The sequence below is a fragment of the Xenopus laevis genome, chromosome 7S (genome assembly GCF_017654675.1).
Source record: "Xenopus laevis strain J_2021 chromosome 7S, Xenopus_laevis_v10.1, whole genome shotgun sequence".
Taxonomy (NCBI): Eukaryota; Metazoa; Chordata; class Amphibia; order Anura; family Pipidae; genus Xenopus; species Xenopus laevis.
The window spans coordinates 83765594-83789543 of NC_054384.1; the positions used below are offsets into that span (position 1 = coordinate 83765594).

At 37.9% G+C, this 23950-nt stretch overlaps 1 protein-coding gene across 1 annotated transcript; it reads left to right on the forward strand.

Moving 5' to 3' along the window:
* Positions 1 to 6754: 6754 nt before the first annotated feature.
* Positions 6755 to 22455, forward strand: LOC121396044 (flocculation protein FLO11-like). Its single transcript, XM_041570633.1, has 11 exons — positions 6755 to 6827; positions 6918 to 7193; positions 10173 to 13858; positions 13958 to 14306; positions 14610 to 15233; positions 16208 to 16326; positions 17526 to 17593; positions 18946 to 19133; positions 21734 to 21896; positions 22010 to 22259; positions 22345 to 22455. The coding sequence occupies exons 1-11, from the start codon at positions 6755 to 6757 to the stop codon at positions 22453 to 22455; spliced, it is 5907 nt and encodes a 1968-aa protein (XP_041426567.1).
* The last annotated feature ends 1495 nt before the right edge of the window (positions 22456 to 23950 follow it).

Below are 23950 nucleotides of genomic sequence, written 5' to 3' on the forward strand. Positions count from 1 at the left end.
GGGTTCCTTCAAAAACATTTTAATGCCGCACTTTTGTTCAGAACTCCTTTGGACTGAAAGGTGACAATATGTTGAAATTTAATGGAAAACGATGGACTTATTGTATAGCTATAAATATTTTATTGTTTTCATTGAACTTTGGAAATGGAGGTAAGAATCTGATTTCTACATTATGTAAATAAATTTCTAAGCAGAACTAGATATTATCTTCTCTTATTTCTTTTATTGTATTTAAGTGGAACTGGAAATTATGTTCTATTTTTTCATACACATTTTTACAGAATGAAGTGATCAGCTGATCCAGAGTATAGTGAAATTCAATGGCTATTGTTTAAGTCTGATATAACCTTTATAATATGTTTACGTTTTTCGCATCTTTTAGTGTTGTTTTCAGTTCACTGCTTATAAAAGTTCGAATTTATGCTGATGTAGTGCAAATATGTTTATTTTACTCTAGAGTCTTTTGTACCTAGAAGTGCAGTTCCCTTAGTGTAACCCACAGTCTATGTCATGCTGTGTCCATAATACTTTAAAGGGATACTGTCATGGGGAAAAAATTTATTTTCAAAATGAATCAGTTAATAGTGCTGCTCCAGCAGAATTCTGCACTGAAATCCATTTCTCAAAAGAGCAAACAGATTTTTTTTATATTCAATTTTGAAATCTGACATGGGGCTAGACATATTGTCAGTTTCCCAGCTGCCCCAAGTCATGTGGCTTGTGCTCTGATAAACTTCAATCACTCTTTACTGCTGTAGTGCAAGTTGGAGTGATATCACCCCACCCCCCCTCCCTTTTCCCCCCACAGCAGCCATAGAAAAGAACAATGGGAAGGTAACCAGATAACAGCTCCCTAACACAAGATAACAGCTGCCTGGTAGATCTAAGAACAACACTCAATAGTAAAAACCCATGTCCCACTGAGACACATTCAGTTACATTGAGAAGGAAAAACAGCAGCCTGCCAGAAAGCATTTCTCTTCTAAAGTGCAGGAACAAGTCACATGACCAGGGGCAGCTGGGAAATTGACAAAATGTCTAGCCCCATGTCAGATTTCAAAATTGAATATAAAAAAATCTGTTTGCTCTTTTGAGACATGGATTCAGTGCAGCATTCTGCTGGAGCAGCACTATTAACTGATGCGTTTTGAAAATAATTTTTTTCCCCATGACAGTACTGTATGACAGTTTTGAAAAAAACATGTTTTCCGATGACAGGATCCCTTTAATGTCAGTTTCTGTTGCTAACACATTAGTTCTAGAAGGTACTTAGTTTAAACTTTGTCTTGTTTGGTAGCAAATGCAAGTCAATTGGATTACAAGTGTCCTCTCCACAAATAAAGATAATGTTGCTTGACCTAGGAAAATAATGCTGATTTTATTTGATAGATATATGAAACATTTGTAGCTTCTGAATTTCTAAAGAATATGAAAATGTTGCTGAAACAGTCAAGGAATTCTTTCTGCATATTTTCTGGAACAGTAGCATTTTTTTGTAAACTGAAATATAAACATTTCTTCAAAATGTGGAATGTAAAAGTTCTTCATATGATTCAAATCATATCATACCCATTGGGTGAAATCATACTGTATCTTTAACAGTTTCATTAAAAAAAAGTATTTCCTTGACTAAACCTCAGATTTTAATAAATACAAAATCATTTGAAAGAAAATATCATGTCATGTTGCCCTGCACTGGTAAAACTGATGTGTTTGCTTCAGAAACACTACTATAGTTCATATAAACAAGCTGCTGTGTAGCAACAGCGTAAATTGGAAAAAGTCTATATGGCACAGGTTAAATAGGGGATAACAGATAACTCCATTATGTTCTACAGAGCCTATCTGCTATCTGCTGTGTAACCGAAGTTATTTTCCTTTGAATGGCTGCCCTCATTGCCACACAGATTATTTATATAAACAAAAGTAGTGTTTCAAAAGCAAACACAGCAGTTTTATCAGGGTAGGGTAACACTGCATTATATTTGTACAGGTGCTCTGGACCTGGGGTTTTCCGGATAACGGATCTTTCCATAATTTGGGTCTTCATGCCTGAAGTCTACTAGAAATTCATTTAAACATTAAATAAACCCAATAGGCTGGTTTTGCTTCCAATAAGGATTAATTATATCTTAGTTGGGATCAAGTACAAGTTACTGTTTTATTATTACAGAGAAAAAGGAAATCATTTTTAAAAATTTGGATTATTTGGATAAAATGGAGTCTATGGGAGACAGCCATTCCGTAATTCGGAGCTTTCTGGATATCGGGTGCTTTATTGAAACTGACATGTCTAGTGCAATGTCAAATGTCAGAATCCTGCTAAAGCAACGTTATTAAACAATGCATTTTGGAAAAAAAACCATGCTGTCCTGTGACAGAATCCCTTTAAGGAATGTGGTTTCTGTAGCTTCCATACATATTCATTGCTTTTTGAGGCTAATAATGGAATCCAAAGGAGACATATAATAAAATATTAGTCAGTGGGAAATGTAGTAAATGAGGATAATGAGCTTGGGGGTCTGAACAAATAAACAAAATAGAAGGGAGCACATGGACTAAACAGACAAAATAGAAGAAGCATTAAAGTAGAGTGGAAAGAAAGTTAAAGATTAGGGTTAGACGTAGTGAAGGGAACCTGGCTTTGAATACATGTTTATGAAACTGCAGAATTTCTCTAAAATCCATTGGAGTCAATGGGAAGGTTTAATTACATTGTGGTTAAGATGTTTTAACTCTGCAGTAACATATACATTGGCAGACATTTTAAAAATCTGGTTTCCACAATCGTAGGGGCCCATTCACCAAGCTCGAGTGAAGGAATAGAGGAAAATTTTCGAATGGTTTTTTGGCTAATTCGACCATCTAATTGACTTCGACCTTCGACTATGACCTTCAAACGATTCGAACTAAAAATATTCGACTGTTCGATAATCGAAGTACTGTCTCTTTAAAAATTTCTTCGACCCCCTAGTTCGCCACCTAAAACCTACCGAGGCCAATGTTAGCCTATGGGGAAGGTCCCCATAGGCTTGCTAACTCTTTTCTGATCGAAGGATAATCCTTCGATTGATGGATTAAAATCCTTCGAAGGATTAAATCGTTTGATCGAACGATTATTCCTTCGATCGCTCGATCAAACGAATTTCGCAAAATCCTTCGACTTCGATATTCGAAGTCGTAGGATTTTAATTCGGCAGTTGAATATCGAGGGTTAATTAACCCTCGATATTCGACCCTAGGTAAATGTGCCCCGTAGTGTCTATATATCCTTTAACTCAGTTGCTCAGGCCACAATCATCAGTTTTCCCAAAACCCCCTCTTAGTTTTCCATTAATTTTGCCCTGTAGTGAAAGCAGGTGTCTCTCCTGAGTGCATAGAAGCAGCAGATGTGGAAGGCAGGGGGCAGATAAATGAACTCTAATGAGATTGTGGAAAACAGCAATTCACTGGAACACAAGGGTAATGCTGGCAGGGTGAGTCCTTGCTAATTTATACAGGATGCAACATTTCGGGGTAAGACCCCTTTGCCAAACATACAGGAAATCAGTGCATGTAGAATTGAAAGGTTGAACAATAAACAATAAACTGGACGTGGCAACAGGTGCTTATCAAAGGTAAGTTACAGAATCAAAAACCTTTGATAAGCACCCGTTGCCACGTCCAGTTTATTGTTTATTGTTCAACCTTTCAATTCTACGTGCACTAATTTTAATTCTGTATGCTGAACAAAGGGTCCTACCCCGAAACATTGCATTACGTAATAAATTAGCAAGGGCTCCCCCTGCCAGCACTACCGCTGTGTGCCAGTCAATTGCTTTTTTTCCACATTGATTACGAGGTTGCTGATTCCTCTGTCACTGTGCACTGGAGATACTGCCAGGGTGTGAGAGTGTAATTTGTATTTCTCTGATGAGATGGACCTCATGGAAAAATTCTAGCATAAATTCAGGACAAAAATAACTGCTGACAAAATCACAAACTTTGCAAATAAACTGTTCCAGGGGAAACAGTTTGCTCATCCTTAGTTGAAATACTTCAGGGTTCTATATATAAAACAAACTATTAAATTCTATTTCAAAGCACCCATCTATTGGCAAAATAAATGGTCTATTTATTAAGTATTAGGTAATGTTATGCCAAAGTATTTGCTGCTATCAGAATGGAAATTGCATCAATATAGTATAATAATCATATTCCTATTATTTTATACTATGTCGGTGTCTTCTGTTCTTTTCTTTTACAACAATTTAGAAAGAATGTTTTCACTAACTTTGCCAAGAACCAAAATAGCTAAACAATAAATGTTCCAAAAAATGCAAATTTTGGGGGATAAAATAAGAGAAGTTGATGCTGGCATGGCTACAAATACTCATACATGAATGTATTTACTTGCAAAGGAGATCATAGTTTTTGCACCCATATTTTAAATAACTTTTCTTCTCTGTGTCTACTGGTTTTTCACCCATGAAGAGTAAGAGATGCTTGTGACTGGGGCCATATTATTCCTGCACTACAGGCTCTGGTATTCTCTGTATTCCTGTCTCCTATTTTATATCCTATCCTGAACACTGAACTAAGGTGCATTGTTGAGTGTGAGGCATCATATACAAACATCTAGGGGCACATTTACTATGGGTCGAATATCGAGGGTTAATTAACCCTCGATATTCGACCATAGAAGTAAAATCCTTCGACTTCGAATATCGAAATTGAAGGATTTACCGCATTTACTTGGATTGAACGATCGAAGGAAAAATGATTAAAAGGATTTTAATCCATCAATCGAACGATTTTCCTTCGATTTTCCTTCGATCAGAAATTACTTAGAAAGCTTATTGGGAAGGTCCCCATAGGCTAACATTGGTGCTCGGTAGGTTTTAGGTGGCAAAGTTTTTTTTAAAGAGTCAGTACTTCGACTATCGAATGGTCGAATAGTCGAACGATTTTTAGTTCGAATGGTTCAAATCTAAGTCGAAGTCTTAGTCGAAGGTCGTAGTAGCCTATTCGATGGTCGAAGTAGCCAAAAAAACTTCGAAATGCGAAGTTTTTTTACTTCGAATCCTTCACTCGAGCTTAGTAAATGTGCCCCCTACTGCACATAGAGATAGCAGTCTTCATTAAACATCTGCCACCAGATGCCCCAGATGCAACTGGTTGTGGTCAGCTATAATTGCTGGGTAACATATATTTATTGGATGAGAGGCTGTCTGTTTCCCTGTTTATCTATATGGGACTCTTTATAGAGATGTAATAAAGGTTATCTAAATGGCAGGAATCGGCTGACTTCTGGAAATTGTATAGGATGAATGGGGGGAATATTGGGTTGGCAATAATAGGTGTTGGGTAAGAGGTTATTGAATGTACAGTAGGAATGTGCATGAGTAAAAAAGAAAAGGGAGTGGAAACACCATTCTCCTGTGTCATTGTGACAGATGGCTCAATACTTATCAACATTCGCCCAGTGACCCTTTCTGTAAATTGCCTGACACTCCTTAAAGGGATCCTGTTATCGGAAAACATGTTTTTTTCAAAACACATCAGTTAATAGCGCTACTCCAGCAGAATTCTGCACTGAAACCCATTTCTCAAAAGAGCAAACAGATTTTTTTATATACAATTTTGAAATCTGACATGGAGCTAGACATTTTGTCAATTTACCAGCTGCCCCCAGTCATGTAACTTGTGCCTGCACTTTAGGAGAGAAATGCTTTCTGGCAGGCTGCTGTTTTTCCTTCTCAACTATTGAGTGCTGTTCATAGATCTACCAGGCAGCTGTTATCTTGTGTTAGGGAGCTGTTATCTGGTTACCTTCCCATTGTTCTTTTGTTTGGCTGCTGGGGGAAAAAAAGGAGGGGGGTGATATCACTCCAACTTGCAGTACAGCAGTAAAGAGTGATTGAAGTTTATCAGAGCACAAGTCACATGACATGGGGCAGCTGGGAAATTGACAAAATGTCTAGCCCCATGTCAGATTTCAAAATTGAATATAAACAAATCTGTTTGATCTTTTGAGAAATGGATTTCAGTGCAGAATTCTGCTGGAGCAGCACTATTGATTGATTCGTTTTGAAAAATTTTTTTGGCCATGACAGTATCCCTTTAAAAGAAGAACTAAAGCTTAACCAAAGAAGTAGCTAGAAATGTTGTATATTATGTTTTGGGCTCCTGTACCAGCCCAAGGCAACCACAGCCCTTTAGCAGTTAATATATGTGTCTCCAAAGATGCCCCAGTAACCTTAATAAAATAAAATAAAGTTGCTATATTGCCCTACACATATGTTAGGAAATTCCACCTATCTGTAAATATAAAACCCATAGCAGACCCCATTCGAGGAGGAGGAGGTTGAGGAAGTAATGTTAAAAGTAAAACTATAATCAAAAGCCTTTTTTAGGATATTTTAGGACATCATCAGGAGAACACACGCTCCTGCATGCGCTCTCGTAAAGAAGTATGCAGTCTTTCCTCTTATTCTACTCACTTATCCGAAGAAACTGCAGTCACACCTCTGTGCTGCCCACATTTGCTGTTGCAATCTCCCCCCTCGTGGCTCATTCCTCAGCCCTCATTACAAAAGCTCTCCTTCCTCAGCCTTGTTCGACATCAGCGTGTCTCTTTGCTCTCTCTGTGCGTGCTTTGCTCTCCCCCTTCCTCCATGAATTGTTACATTGGGCACGCATGCACAAACTCGCCGGCTGGCATATTCACGGATGCGCTTGTGCGTGCTCGCGGACGCGCACACATGAGTACTCAATGGTGTGCCGGCAAGGGGACAAAGTGGATGACCGGGTTGCTTTGGGCGCCCGGCTGGCTTGGCCTGGGCCTGGTTGTGTGTATTGCCCCTTAAAATGAACTCGATCTGAGTCTTCGCTACAAAATATCTAGTTTTTTCATTATCTTTATTATCTTTTTTTAGGTACGAATACAACAGTGATAGAACAAAGCTCTTCCCCCACAAACCCTACAGTATCAGAAAACACTCTGAGTTCACTTTTCCAGTCTAGTGTTATAACTACAGCCCAACAGCCTCAATCATCAGTAACATCAAATAATACATCTGTGCAGGAAAACTCAACATCGTTAACTGCTGAAAATAGTACCACTCCTGAGTCTGCATCAGTGACTAAAAGAATGACAACTTCTTTCCCATCAAATACAACACTGAATGAAACAACGCCCTTGGACTCACAAAGTAATACACTTACCACAACATTTGCTTCTGAGATATCTGCTACAGTTGACATCACAACTCATTGGGAGACTTCACTTCCAACCACTTTAAGCTACACAACTATACAAGGTACCCACAAGATTTCTGCTAAAATAAACATAAAATGTTTTTCTTTTGGTATAATATTCATATTAGAGTGTATTTAAGAGTGCAAGCCCAAGTGCAAAGCAAACAAACTAGTGCATATCTAAAACACTAGGTACTTGCATCTATAAACACTGCTTGGAACTTGCATCTAGCCAATGCACTGATTCCGCCTGTTTTGATAAATTGCCTGCAAGGTGCAAAGTACAGGGTTATGAATTTATGGGAACCCTGGAATTAGACCCTGTCAAGAGAAGGTATAATTTCAAAGGTTCCTATAGAATATTCTACCTGTACAAGCAACAGGGTTGCTTATCCGCATTATGCTAATGAGGATTATGATGCAGTGCACATTGGAGGGCCAGAAGTAACGCTCTTGACACACACAATGACTACGATAAAATTCTGTTGCAACTTCAGCTGATTTTCCAACCTGGAAGCTAATTTGTACTTGCCTTGGTAAATTCATGACCATCTACTATTATGCTGAAATCCAACAATTGTATTGTGTGAAAAACATTGCTATTTGCGTGCATGGATGTGGACTTTCCTTTAATAAATGAGCCCTATTTTGCCAGAACAATGAAATTTTTACAAGGTAGTTGAGGTTAAAAAAAACATATCAATTGAGTTCAACCTAATGCCTACATCACTTATAATTGATGCTGAGTGGGTGGAAAGATCCATCTGTATTTTACTATTTTCTGTTTTTTATTTTAGTGATTCTTTCAATAAATGCTTCTTGTCCAGTAAAAACAATCGCTCAATCCCTTTATTGAAATCCCACATTCCATTTAATAGCTTTGTCTCCCTTGTCCAAAGTAATCTAATTTCTAATGTGCATTATAAAACAAAACTCTAAATTAGAAGAAAAATTGCATTTTGCACAGGACCATAACAGTTCTCTTGCATTTTATAATACGACAACAAAAAGGGACACATTCACTATGGCTACAGGACAAGTTGTTGAGCACCAATAGGCATAAGATCCCTAAACAGTAAGCACTTGTGTCATATCCATGTTTATATCTAGTGCAAGTCTGGTATTGAACTAACTTCGAGTGAAGGATTCGAAGTAAAGAATTTCGAAGTGTTTTTTGGGCTACTTCGACCTTCGACTACGACTTTGAATCGAAGGATTCGAACTAAAAATCGTTCGACTATTCGACCATTCGATAGTTGAAGTACTGTCTCTTTAAGAAAAAACTTCGACCCCCTAGTTCGCCACCTAAAAGCTACCGAAGTCAATGTTAGCCTATGGGGAAGGTCCCCATAGGCTTTCCTAAGTTTTTTTGATCAAAGGATATTCCTTCGATCGTTGGATTTAAATCCTTCGAATCGAACGATTCGAAGGATTTAATCGTTCGATCGAAGGATTATTCCTTCGATCATTCGATCGCAGTTTTTGCGCAAAATCCTTCGACTTCGAATATCGAAGTCGAAGGGTTTTAAATCCCAGTCGAATATCGAGGGTTAACCCTCGATATTCGACCCTTGGTGAATCGGCCCCTAAATAAAGGGCTCTAGATGAACTTCCATCTAGTGATGGGCGAATCTGTCCTGTTTCGCTTGGCAAAAAAATTCGCAAAAGGGAGAAAATGATATGCATTGAAGTCAAGGGGCGTCAAAACAAATTTTATACTCGCAACTATTTTCTCCAAATACATCTGAATCAATGGGCGTCTGAATAATTTTAATGCGGGACAATTTTTATGCGAGCATTAATTTTTTCAATGCAGTTTTGCAAATTTATTTGCGGATGACGAAACATGGAAATTCACCGCAACTCCATGCCTGACGAATTTATTCGCCCATCACTACTTTCATCCCCTGGCACTCCTTTATAATAGCAGAACCTCATACAGAGACAGCTGGAGCATTTTGTGCAGCATTGCCATACATTTTACATAGATGGGGAATGCGTGGTGAAAAAAGGCATTTTGCATGTGTTTTAATTATGCATATTGTAATAAACGAGCAGTAATATGTAGCTTGCAATTGCTAATAAAAACTGCTATGCTTGTTACTGTTAATTCCACAAGTATTATTTTCCCATGGTGGATATACTGTACATGACCTCAATATTCTAAAAAAAAGTCTAATATGTCTATGCTAAATTGCATGCTTCACTTAGATGACCAAATAGCCAAGTTGTTTAGGTTTCCTGCATGAAAAGTTGCTGCATGGACTGAAGATTTACATTTCACAGAGATAAAGTAAATATAATAGTAAGACTTTTAAAATTATATGAGATGGTCCGTAAATAACACCCCCATGCAGTGAGTGGACTATTTATGGATCAAACTGGGGAATCCAGACAGAATAGGGTTATATAATAATTGTAAGTTTCTTTTGCTGTTGAATTGATAGGATTTGGTAAGGATAGTATCCAATTAGTAGCCATGTCTTTGATGTCACTAAAGGGAACTGTAACAACAAAAAAGGAAAGTGTAATATATGCATTTAATTATAATGTACTGTTACCCTGAGTTGGTAATAAACTGGCATTTGCTTAAGAAACACTATTGCACTACTACTTTGATATAAAAGTTGTTGTGTAGCCATGGGGGCAGCCATCAAGTAAAAAAAAGGAAAAGAATATATAGAATATAATGGCTTCAGTTCTTACACAGGTTCCAAATGTCAGCCATGGCTCTCCACATAACTACAGAATAGCAGAATGCAAACCTCTTAGATAAACTAGGATGTCTGTAGTCAGCAAAAAGTTTCTTTATAGATGCTCTGTAAACTAATACACATCTAAATGTTACAATAGTACATTATTGGTACTTTAGTATTAGTAGAAGTATTTTGTGTTAGTACTGATGATTTAACATCTTCACATTTTACTTTTAGCCTCAACAACACAATCAACAAATGAAATTAAATCTTCATCCGTTGGTATTAAGCAAAATACAATTATCGAAACCCAGAGTGTTACTACATCACTTACAAGTACTGAAGCACCATCAACCAATATAAAAATGTCTAGTGCAATTCAGACTACACCTTCAGCTTCATCCCTTAGTACTGAGCAGAAGACAACTGCTGTAACAAGTACTGAACGGCCTTTATCCAGTACAGAAACCTCTAGTGCAATTCATACTACACCTTCAGCTTCATCCATTAGTACTGAACAGAAGACAACTACTGTAACACATGAAACCCAGAGTGTCACTACATCATTAACAAGCACTGAAGCACCATCAACCAGTACAGAAATCTCTAGTGCAATTCATACTACACCTTCAGCTTCATCACTTAGTACTGAGCAGAAGACAACTACTGTAACAAGTACTGAATTGGGGTTATCCAGTACAGAAACCTCTAGTGCAATCCATACTACACCTTCAGCTTCATCCATTAGTACTGAACAGAAGACAACTACTAAAACACATGAAAACCAGAGTGCTACTACATCATTAACAAGTACTGAAGCACCATCAACCAGTACAGAAACTTCTAGTACAATTCAAATTACACCTTCAGCCTCTTCCTTTAGTACTGAACAGAAGACAACTACTCTAACAAGTACTGAACTGTCTTTATTCAGTACAGAAACCTCTAGTGCAATTCATACTACACCTTCAGCTTCATCCATTAGTACTGAACAGAAGACAACTACTGAAACAGATGAAACCCAGAGTGCTACTACATCATTAACAAGTACTGAAGCACCATCATCCAGTACAGAAACCTCTAGTGCAATTCATACTACACCTTCAGGTTCATCCATTAGTACTGAGCAGAAGACAACTACTAAAACACATGAAAACCAGAGTGCTACTACATCATTAACAAGTACTGAAGCACCATCAACCAGTACAGAAACTTCTAGTACAATTCAAATTACACCTTCAGACTCATCCTTTAGTACTGAACAGAAGACAACTACTCTAACAAGTACTGAAATGCCTTTATCCAGAACAGAAACCTCTAGTGCAATTCATACTACACCTTCAGCTTCATCCATTAGTACTGAACAGAAGACAACTACTCTAACAAGTACTGAACTGCCTTTATCCAGTACAGAAACCTCTAGTGCAATCCATACTACACCTTCAGCTTCATCCATTAGTACTGAACAGAAGCCAACTATTGTTACACATGAAACCCAGAGTGTCATTACATTATTAAGAAGTACTGAAGCACCATCAACCAGTAAAGAAAACTCTAGTTCAATTCATACTACACCTTCAGCTTCATCCATTAGTACTGAACAGAAGACAACTACTCTAACAAGTGCTGAACTGCCTTTATCCAGTACAGAAACCTCTAGTGCAATTCATACTACACCTTCAGCTTCATCCATTAGTACTGAACAGAAGACAACTACTCTAACAAGTACTGAACTGGGTTTATCCAGTACAGAAACCTCTAGTGCAATTCATACTACACCTTCAGCTTCATCCATTAGTACTGAACAGAAGACAACTACTCTAACAAGTACTGAACTGGGTTTATCCAGTACAGAAACCTCTAGTGCAATTCATACTACACCTTCAGCTTCATCCATTAGTACTGAACAGAAGACAACTACTCTAACAAGTACTGAACTGGGTTTATCCAGTACAGAAACCTCTAGTGCAATTCATACTACACCTTCAGCTTCATCCATTAGTACTGAACAGAAGACAACTACTCTAACAAGTACTGAACTGCCTTTATCCAGTACAGAAACCTCTAGTGCAATTCATACTACACCTTCAGCTTCATCCATTAGTACTGAACAGAAGACAACTACTCTAACAAGTACTGAACTGCCTTTATCCAGTACAGAAACCTCTAGTGCAATTCATACTACACCTTCAGCTTCATCCATTAGTACTGAACAGAAGACAACTACTCTAACAAGTACTGAAATGCCTTTATCCAGTACAGAAACCTCTAGTGCAATTCATACTACACCTTCAGCTTCATCCATTAGTACTGAACAGAAGACAACTACTGTAACACATGAAACCCAGAGTGCCACTACATTATTAAGAAGTACTGAAGCACCATCAACCAGTACAGAAAACTCTAGTGCAATTCAAACTACACCTTCAGCTTCATCCATTAGTACTGAACAGAAGACAACTACTCTAACAAGTACTGAACTGCCTTTATCCAGTACAGAAACCTCTAGTGCAATTCATACTACACCTTCAGCTTCATCCATTAGTACTGAACAGAAGACAACTACTCTAACAAGTACTGAACTGCCTTTATCCAGTACAGAAACCTCTAGTGCAATTCATACTACACCTTCAGCTTCATCCATTAGTACTGAACAGAAGACAACTACTGTAACACATGAAACCCAGAGTGTCACTACATTATTAAGAAGTACTAAAGCACCATCAACCAGTTCAGAAAACTCTAGTGCAATTCAAACTACACCTTCAGCTTCATCCATTAGTACTGAACAGAAGACAACTACTGTAACACATGAAACCCAGAGTGTCACTACATTATTAAGAAGTACTAAAGCACCATCAACCAGTTCAGAAAACTCTAGTGCAGTTCAAACTACACCTTCAGCTTCATCACTTAGTACTGAACAGAAGACAACTACTCTAACAAGTACTGAACTGCCTTTATCCAGTACAGAAACCTCTAGTGCAATTCATACTACACCTTCAGCTTCATCCATTAGTACTGAACAGAAGACAACTACTCTAACAAGTACTGAACTGCCTTTATCCAGTACAGAAACCTCTAGTGCAATTCATACTACACCTTCAGCTTCATCCATTAGTACTGAACAGAAGACAACTACTCTAACAAGTACTGAACTGCCTTTATCCAGTACAGAAACCTCTAGTGCAATTCATACTACACCTTCAGCTTCATCCATTAGTACTGAACAGAAGACAACTACTCTAACAAGTACTGAAATGCCTTTATCCAGTACAGAAACCTCTAGTGCAATTCATACTACATCTTCAGCTTCATCCATTAGTACTGAACAGAAGACAGCTACTGTAACACATGAAACCCAGAGTGCCACTACATTATTAAGAAGTACTGAAGCACCATCAACCAGTACAGAAAACTCTAGTGCAATTCAAACTACACCTTCAGCTTCATCCATTAGTACTGAACAGAAGACAACTACTCTAACAAGTACTGAAATGCCTTTATCCAGTACAGAAACATCTAGTGCAATTCATACTACACCTTCAGCTTCATCCATTAGTACTGAACAGAAGTCAACTACTCTAACAAGTACTGAAATGCCTTTATCCAGTACAGAAACCTCTAGTGCAATTCATACTACACCTTCAGCTTCATCCATTCGTACTGAACAGAAGAGAACTACTCTAACAAGTGCTGAACTGCCTTTATCCAGTACAGAAACCTCTAGTGCAATTCATACTACACCTTCAGCTTCATCCATTAGTACTGAACAGAAGACAACTACTGTAACACATGAAACCCAGAGTGTCACTACATTATTAAGAAGTACTGAAGCACCATCAACCAGTACAGAAAACTCTAGTGCAATTCAAACTACACCTTCAGCTTCATCCATTAGTACTGAACAGAAGACAACTACTGTAACACATGAAACCAGAAGTGTCACTACATTATAGAAGTACTAAAGCACCATCAACCAGTTCAGAAAAACTCTAGTGCAATTCAAACTACACCTTCAGCTTCATCCACTTAGTACTGAACAGAAGACAACTACTCTAACAAGTACTGAACTGCCTTTATCCAGTACAGAAACCTCTAGTGCAATTCATACTACACCTTCAGCTTCATCCATTAGTACTGAACAGAAGACAACTACTCTAACAAGTACTGAACTGCCTTTATCCAGTACAGAAACCTCTAGTGCAATTCATACTACACCTTCAGCTTCATCCATTAGTACTGAACAGAAGACAACTACTCTAACAAGTACTGAAATGCCTTTATCCAGTACAGAAACATCTAGTGCAATTCATACTACACCTTCAGCTTCATCCATTAGTACTGAACAGAAGACAACTACTCTAACAAGTACGTGAATGCCTTTATCCAGTACAGAAACATCTAGTTTGCAATTCATACTACACCTTCAGCTTCATCCATTAGTACTGGAACAGAAGTCAACACTCTAAGCAAGTTACTGAAATGCCTTTATCCAGTACAGACACCTTAGTGCAATTTCATATACACCCTTCGCTTCATCCATTAGTACTGAACAGAAGACAACTACTGTAACACATGAAACCCCAGAGGTCACTACATTATTAAGAAGTACTGAAGCACCATCAACCAGTACAGAAAAACTCTGAGTGCAATTCAAAGCTACACCTTCAGCTTCATCCATTAGTACTGAACAGAAGACAACTACTCTAACAAGTACTGAACTGCCTTTATCCAGTACAGAAACCTCTAGTGCTATTCATACTACACCTTCAGCTTCATCCATTAGTACTGAACAGAGGAGAACGACTGTAACACATGAAACCCAGAGTGTTACTCCATCACTAACAAGTACTGAAGCACCATCAACCAGTACAGAAACGTCTATTCCAATTCTGATCTCAACTTCAGCTTTATCCCTTAGTACTGAGCAGAAGACAAGCATTGTAACACATGAAACCCAGAGTGTTACTACCTCATTAACTACTGTAACAAGTACTGAACTGCCTTTAACCAGTGTAGAAACTTCTAGTTCGATTTATACTACATCTTCTCTTTCATCGATTAGTCCTGAGAAGAAGACAACTACTGTAACACATGAAACTCAGAGTGTTACTACACCATTAACTAGTAGATTGCAAACTCAGTCATCAGTATTTACTTCAGAAACAAGTTCTCAAACTATTACCACAGATTTGGGAATTTCCACAACATCCAAAGCTTCATCAACTTCATGTTCTGGGAATTTAAGTGGAAATAATTGTCAGAATGGACAAAACTATGTAAATGTTGTAATAGGTAAGAGTATTTTTTTTTTTTTTAAATCAAATTATCTATTGTTTCATAAATAAGTCTAAAACCAGATTAACCCATCTAAGATAGTATATCAGAACCACAAGCTCTAATAGTAACACATTTTTAAGCTACATTTCGGTAATTGTTCTTAATTATGAGGAAAATGTCAGATATGTAGAATAAGACAAAGATGAAGTCTTTTATCTCTTGGAGATATTTCTACATAATTGATATCACTGCATATAAAATTAAAACATTACATCTACATCTGGCAAAATGCATATTTTTCTACAAGTGATATAGATAAAGGTAATGTTTTTAATGTGACTACTTATAACATTTTTTTCTTTTTGTCTTGATAATGGGGGGAAAATAATGTATTTTAACAGTAAAGGCTGAGAATGTCAACTGTAGGGTTTAGAGGTGACAAACCATTGAATCTCTTGGGCTAGGAGGAGGTAGGCCAAAAAAGCTTGAGTGGAAAACCTTCAGCAGGGGAGTGCATGGCTCTACGAGTTTCGTGACTGTATGGTCACTTCATCAGAAGCCAAAAGCACCACCTGCTGGCAAGATTCTTATACAACAGTTAAAACACACACAGGTGATTTCATCAATTTTAAAACGAAACAGTCACTATAGCGTCAACAAATTGATAATCAAAGCTTTTGGCTTCTGATGAAGTGGCCATGCACTCCCCTGCTCTATACATCCACTCCAAATAACAATGATGTTTTTAACGTATATTTAATAAAATGAGATTTTATACCAGTACAAGTTGTACCAGAATACCCCATCCTGTTTTGGATCCAGCTACGCTTTGAGTGCGTCTATCTGTTATTTTTTCAAGTGTAATCCACGTGACCAGAGTGGAATAGCTGCAGCTGTACGGAGGTTTCTCTCTCTCACCGTCTCTCATCAGTGCAGCTTTGGTATGCGTGCTGTTTTGATTATAATAATTTCCTATACATGTTTTGCAGGTAAAAATGCACCCCAGAAAAACATAAATTTGCTAATTTCATTAAATCTCACATTCACTTCAAGTCTGCAAGACAACTCTTCTGAAGCCTACAATTTACTTGCAACTGTAACTAAGAAGGTAAGATTACATTTATTAGTTACCTTATACTTTCCAGCTGTAACTGTAATTGCAGAATAATGTATTATAGACAGTATGGGGTGTAATTCATTGAAACTTTGGTGGAATTTGGGAAGAGCGGGCTGTGGTTGTATGTGACTAGCGATGGGCGAATATTTTCGCCAAGTTTTTCCATGAAAATGATGCCCATAGACTCCAATCGGTAAAAAAATTGTCGCATGTCAAAAAAGATTTGTTGCGCATCAAAAAGATTTTGTCACCCATAGACTTCAATGTGTTTCAGTGAATTTTTCGCCATTTCACGAATTTTTACGGCAAAGTGAAATGGGTCAGATTTGCCCACTAGAGGTGACCTGACATGGTCTGGGACATAAGTGATTCAATCGCTATTTAATCACTAAAAATGAGGTAGAGTACAGGGAAAACATTTTTATATTGTGCCGATATTAAGTTTGGAGTATACTTTACAATATGTTTCCATGTGATACAGTGTCTCCTATCAAACAGGCCATACCAACTTGCCCTCTAGGTGTAAACCTGCTTCTTATATGAGTATTGTAACACTAAGAAAAGGCAATGGAAGCAGATAAAGAAGAAAGTGACAAAAATAATAGAATGAAGAATTTGCAGAATTTATATTATATCCTCTCTTATACAGTAAAGGTGGCCATACACGGCCGATAAAAGCTGCCGTCAGACAGAGTCGGCAGCTTATTGGCCCGTGTATGGGGGGCCCCCGACGGGCTTCCCCGATCGAGATCTGGCCGAAAGTCGGCCAGATCTCGATCGGATGGGGTTAAAAATCCGGTCGGATCGCGGCCGCATCTGTTCGTTGATGCGGTCCCGCGATCCGACCGCCCGTTTGCGAACGTGAAGGATCCGATCGTTGGGCCCTAGGGCCCGCGATCGGATCAGCCCGATATTGCCCACCTCAAGGTGGGCATATCGGAGGGAGATCCGCTCATTTGGCGACATCGCCAAACGAGCGGATCTATCCGTGTATGGCCACCTTAAGTCTATTCCATTAGATAAATAGAAAGATAAACAGAAAAAAACAAAATCCCCAGTAATCGCCAGTAGCACGTTGATGTATGTATAGACTGTCTGTAATCAAAGGCAGAGCTTCCTTCTCTTAAATATTTATCAAGTTTCAGTTGTATACTGTATGTGTTGTTATTTTTATGTTATCTTTATTTTAGGTTTTTACTGAAATCTACAGTAAAGCTGCCCCACAATCCTTTGCCGGGTTTATTCTATATGGATTCAGGTATTTATATTTGACTTTATAATTTTTCATGCCACCGACATCATCTGCATTTCTTTTCTCATCCATGGTGTATTAATATATTGCATTTCAAGTCTTCAAAGGACACTGTGTTACAATGCAGTATATGTTTTATCTTCTTTTAATTTGCTAGGTTTTGAAGAATAGAGCTTAATAAATGTTTAAGCCCCATGCCCAGATGATGAAAAGATTTATCATATATAAACACTGAACTGGTAGGAGAGTACACAGTATAGACTTTTGCCCCACATCTCACTCTGGGGCAAATTAACTAAAGAGAACAATCTCCCACGCAAATTCGTTAATACTACGCTAATTCACTAAGATGTGAAGTTATGTCTCTGCAGTCGTACGCTGGCGAAGTTTCGTTAGCGTTAATATAATAGTGCAGCATTTCATAGCGAACTTTCGCTAGCGTTCATTTCTGCCTAGCGATACTTCGTTATTACTCTTACACTTAGGTCGATTTGAATAGGGTGGGTACATATAGGTCGTATAGACGTCTTTATTGGAGACGGTGCAAATGCTTGAAGTGGCCAGTTATTATTAAAAATGTCTAAGGAAGCAAAATAAAGAGAAAAAAGATCTTCTAATGCCCTGGGCATGAGCCCACCCTAAAACAAATGTGTCTTCCCCCGCAAATGGTTGGGGAAAAAAATGTAAACACAAAAATCTTTAATAGTTAGAACTTTTGAAGGCAATCCCGCTTTAAAATAGGAAAAAACACCAGCTTTTTTTTAGGACTTTTAGGACTTTTCGACAAACAGGATATGATGTCACCGACATAAGATTGAGGAGGATGTAGCTTCATTTTAACAGTTTGTCAGATCTAAGGTGGTGAAGGAAACTCTGGCGTAAAATACGCACTTAATGAATTTGCCGAGCAACGATCGTTCACCTGAGCATAAATTTGCCTGGCGATAGGGAACGAAACTATTCTAGCAACGGTCACTTTCACTAGGGAAATGTCCTGTACACCTGTTAGTAAATTAGAGATGGGCCTGCAGATGGGATTTCTGGTGAATTTTTGCTAGCGAAGGCCCCTTCACCCTGTGGTCTGGGTGCCTATCCATTCACTGCTTTAAGCCAGCAGCTCTGGATTTTAAGGTCAAAGCCCTCAAAATAAAATATAGCTTAATAAGAATAAAATAAATTAACATATTAATAAGGTATGATCTTTATAATCATCTTTTGACTCTTACATTGAAAGTGTATATACTTTGTTCTGACTATATAAATACTAGTATTTATTGTGGATCCCTACGTTTATTTTATACATAAACAGAATTTATTTCACACGGGCATTTCAGTAATAACACTCTTATTCACCCCAGTAAAGGAAGCGTCATTGCTAACACCTCTGGGATCTACAACTATCCCAACAATCAGACAGGGATTGACTTTATCAACAATAATCTGACAACGGATCTCATCTATGAAATAACTAACATGAACACAACTGAACTCAATACAACCGTGACTAATGTGACAGCAACAACACCTGAAGCCTCTCCAATAACAAGTATGTATTTGAAATGATTATGGTGGGAGAATGATACTAGAACACAGTCAAGTGCAGATGTACCACAGCTGTTAGGGCTCTGGATTTTATACACGGGGGTTGGAGAGCAATCATGTCTTATTATTTGCAATCTATTTTAAAAAATTGCAAAAGATAAATGCCTTTCTCTTGTAAATGTTGGCAGTTTATGTGATTTCGAGTTAATTAGAGTTATTTAAGTTACTCATTTGTTGTTAAAGTTACAGTACAATAAGCTTGTTTTACCTGTGGACTAGAAAGGTTGGCCAGTACTGGTATGGGACCTGTTATCGAGAATGCTTGGGACTGGATATCGGAACTTTCCTTTATTTGGATCTTCATGCCTTAAGTCTACTGGAATATCATGTTAATGTTTAATAAACCCAATAGGCTGGTTTTACCACCAATAAGGATTAATTATATCTTAGTTGGGATCAAGTACAAGGTACTGTTTTATTACAGAGAAAAACAAAATCATCTTTTAAAAAAAATTGGATTATGGCCTTCATGAGCCTTCTGGGTTTCTGGATAGTGGATCCCATACCTGTATTGGGACCTATTATTGAATCAGTGCCATTTGAATTTTTTCTTAGTTACATTTTCTTATTCCTTTTACAATACCCAATAGGCTGGTTTTACCACCAATAAGAATTAATTATATCTTAGTTTGGATCAAGTACAAGGTACTGTTTTATTATTACAGAGAAAAACAAAATCATTTTTAAAAAAAATTGGATTATGGCCTTCATGAGCCTTCTGGGTTTCTGAATAGTGGATCCCATACCTGTATTGGGACCTATTATTGAATCAGTGCCATTTGAATTTTTTCTTAGATACATTTTCTTATTCCTTTTACAATTTGCATATTATGTACTAATACAGATGCTAGAATGTGGGCTGTTGCTCTGTAGGTCCCGACTAAGGACCTACAGAGCAACACTACTAGACAAAACAGTCACAGCTACTACTAGACAAAACAGTCAAAAGTCACTAATGGCTAATCTACAATTTTGATCAGATTTATCTGACCCACAAAACCTTTATGGGATGCTACAAAATCAAATCCCCCCTGTTGTAATGTAAGTAGGGTCAGATGAAGTCAGATGGTATGTGACACTCAATGGGGCAAATACACTAAAGAGCGAATTTTCACCAGCAAAGGCTCCACTACACTTTGCGCCACTTCGCCAGATGCAAATTCGCTACCACTACACTAATTCACTAAAAATGCGAATTTGGGTCTCTGTAGCCTCACGCTGGAGAAGTTTCACTATCGTTAATTAATCAGCGTGAGCATTTCATGGCGAAATTTCGCTAACCTTCATTTCTGCCTAGCGAAACTTTGTTAATACTCTTACGCTTAGGTCAATTTGAATAAGGAGGGTACATATAGGTCTTTATTAAGGTGCCCATAGACGCACAGATTATATAATACAAAACAAATTTTCGTATGATATTCGGAGCGTGTATTGTGGGAAAAGAGCCGACCGATATCGGCTCATCGATTGGGCTGGATGGAAAATTTTGATCAGGTACATTTGAAGGCACCCAAACATCGGCTATTGTTACTGCTGAATCGTCACATAGAGGTAGAATTCTATTGTTTCTATCTGTATATCTGATGATTCAACTCTACACGTGTGTATTGAACAAATGATCTTTCTTAGAGAGATCTTTTCCAAGAAAGATCGTAATTGTTACGTCTATGGCTAAATGGTGCAAAAGTGGACACTTATTATTACAAATGTCCAAGGAAGCAAAATAAAGACAAAATATCCTCTAATGCCCTAGACATAAGCCCACCCTAAAACAAATGTGGCATGCCCCTCAAATGGCTGGAAAAAAAATGTTAACCCAAAAATCTTCAATAGTTAGGACTTTTGAAGGCAATCCCACTTTAAAATATGAAAAAACACCAGCATTTTTTAGAATTTTTATGACTTTCCGGTATGCAGGATATGATGTCACTGACATGAGATTGAGAAGGATGCAGCTTAATTTTATCAGTTCACCAGGTCTAAGTTGGGGAAGGAAACTCTAGCGAAAGAGGTAACGTTCTGTAAAATTTGCACTTTAGTGAATTTGCAGAACAACGATCGTTCTCTAAGCCTGTTAGTAAATTGGCGATGTCCCGGCAGATGAGATTTCTGGCAAATTTTCACTAGCGATGGCCACTGCACCCTTTAATAAATCTGTCCCAATGTATTTGATGAGAGAAAAAGACATAGCATGGAGCAACCCTTTCCAACAGACGTGCCATGTCACATGGCAAATCTTTCATGTAGTTCACCCATTATATTTTGATCTGTGCAACTACACCCAACTTGTAGGATCAGATCTGTCCCTCCATCACCACCCTACAAAATCTCCAGTTGTAGTTTACTCCTAATGGTTAGAAAGAAACAAGTGTAATCAGTTTGCTAGCTTTCCTGGTCAAAAAAATATGATTTGTACAAGATGAACAGACAAAGCAACTTTTTGTCCTGGACATTTTTAATGTTCCATCCATTATACATTGATATTGTGACTATTATAAACATATTTAAGCAAAATCTTGAACAGTTCATGTTTTGGTTTTTTAGATGTATCCGAACTACTTAACTACATGTCATGCAGTCTGAACTTTACTGGTTATAACATCACTTGTAATGAGTCTTGTGCATGTGTGGGACCTTGTGAACAGAATCCTGGTTACTGTCAACATGAAGGCACTTGCTACAATCAAGCCAGTGGACCAGTATGCAAGTAAGTTTACAACTGACATGACAAAAGTACGTAATTTGCAGATTAGGGATCAATAAACAATGTAGCATACAGACGTTAATGAAATAAAATTAAACATGAATTTGTTCTTATAGTTGTACAGGTCCATATACTGGAGACCAATGTCAGGATCAAATACAGACACCACCTTCCATCACGACAGACCTTTCTCCCACAAGTGAAACAGTAACTTACATTTCAACTTCTACCCCTGAGTTACCAACAATTACATCAGCAAAAACTATAGTTCCAGAAACTTCAGCTTTGTTAACAAGCATGTCTACAACCACAGAACTTTCTCCCACCAGCGAAACAACAACTTCAATTTCATCTTCTACCACTGAGGTACCTACAACTACAACTACATTAACTATAAATACTACATTTTCAAAAGCGTCTGCTTTGTTAACAAGCACGCATGAAACCACAGAACATTCTCCCACTAGTGAAACAACAACAACTTCAATTTCATCGTCTACCACTGAGGTACCGACAATTACAACATCAACTTCCACAGTTCCAGAAACGTCTGCTTTGTTAGCAAGTACTTATACAACCACAGAACTTTCTCCCACCAGTGAAACAACAACTTTTATTTCAACATCTACCAATGAGGTCTCTACAATATCAAAAGCAAAGGCTACTTTTACAGAAACGTCTGCTTCATTAACAAGCACACATACAACTACAGAACGTCCTTCCACCAGTGAAACAACTTTAATTTCATCTTCTGCCACTGAGTTACCTACAATTAGAACATCAACTTCTACAGTTGCAGAAACTTCTGCTTTGTTAACAAGCACGCATAAAACCACAGAACGTTCTCCCACCAGTGAAACATCAATTTCCATTTCATCTTCTACCACTGAGTTACCAACAATTACAACATCAAACATTACAGTTCCAGAAAGTTATCCTTCTTTAACAAGCATGTATACAACCACAAAACTTTCTCCCACCAGTGAATTAACTTCCATTTCAACTTCTACCACTGAAGTTCCTACAATTACAACGTCAACTTCCACAGTTCCAGAATCCTCTGCTTTGTTAACAAGCACGCATACAACCACAGAACTTTCTCCCACCAGTGAAACAACAACTTCAATTTCAACTTCTACCACTGAGTTACCGACAGCAACAGTATCCAATTCTACTTTTTCAGAAACTTCTGCTTCGTTACCAAGTACACGCACAACCACAGAACATTCTCCCACCAGTGAAACACCAACTTCTGTTTCATCTTCTACAATTACATCAACTTCTACAGTTGCAGAAACTTCTGCTTTGTTAACAAGCACACATAGAACCACACAACTTTCTCCCACCAGTGAAACAACAACTTCAATTTCAACGTCTACCACTGAGGTACCTACAATTACAACTGCCTTTACTACAAATACTAAATTTTCGGAAACGACTGCTTCGTTAGCAAGCACGCATAAAACCACAGAACATTCTCCCACCAGTAAAACATCAACTTTCATTTCATCTTCTACCACTGAGTTACCAACAATTACATCAGCAAAAACTATAGTTCCAGAAACTTCAGCTTTGTTAACAAGCATGTCTACAACCACAGAACTTTCTCCCACCAGCGAAACCACAACTTCAATTTCATCTTCTACCACTGAGGTACCTACAACTACATTAACTATAAATACTACATTTTCAAAAGCGTCTGCTTTGTTAACAAGCACGCATGAAACCACAGAACATTCTCCCACTAGTGAAACAACAACAACTTCAATTTCATCTTCAACCACAACACTTTCTCCCACCAGTGAATTAACTTCCATTTCAACTTCTACCACTGAAGTTCCTACAATTACAACGTCAACTTCCACAGTTCCAGAATCCTCTGCTTTGTTAGCAAGCACACATACAACCACAGAACTTTCTCCCACCAGTGAAACAACAACTTCAATTTCAACTTCTACCACTGAGGTACCTACAATTACAACTGCATTTACTACAAATACTAAATTTTCGGAAACGACTGCTTCGTTAGCAAGCACGCATAAAACCACAGAACATTC

Coding starts and splice junctions, on each gene's coding strand:
- LOC121396044 (XM_041570633.1), top strand. CDS start 6,755: ATGGTGTGCCGGCAAGGGGACAAAGTGGATGACCGGGTTGCTTTGGGC. Junction 7,194..10,172: donor AACGCCCTTGGACTCACAAA/GTAATACACTTA, acceptor TTTTACTTTTAG/CCTCAACAACACAATCAACA. Junction 14,307..14,609: donor GAAGACAACTACTCTAACAA/GTACGTGAATGC, acceptor CTACACCTTCAG/CTTCATCCATTAGTACTGAA.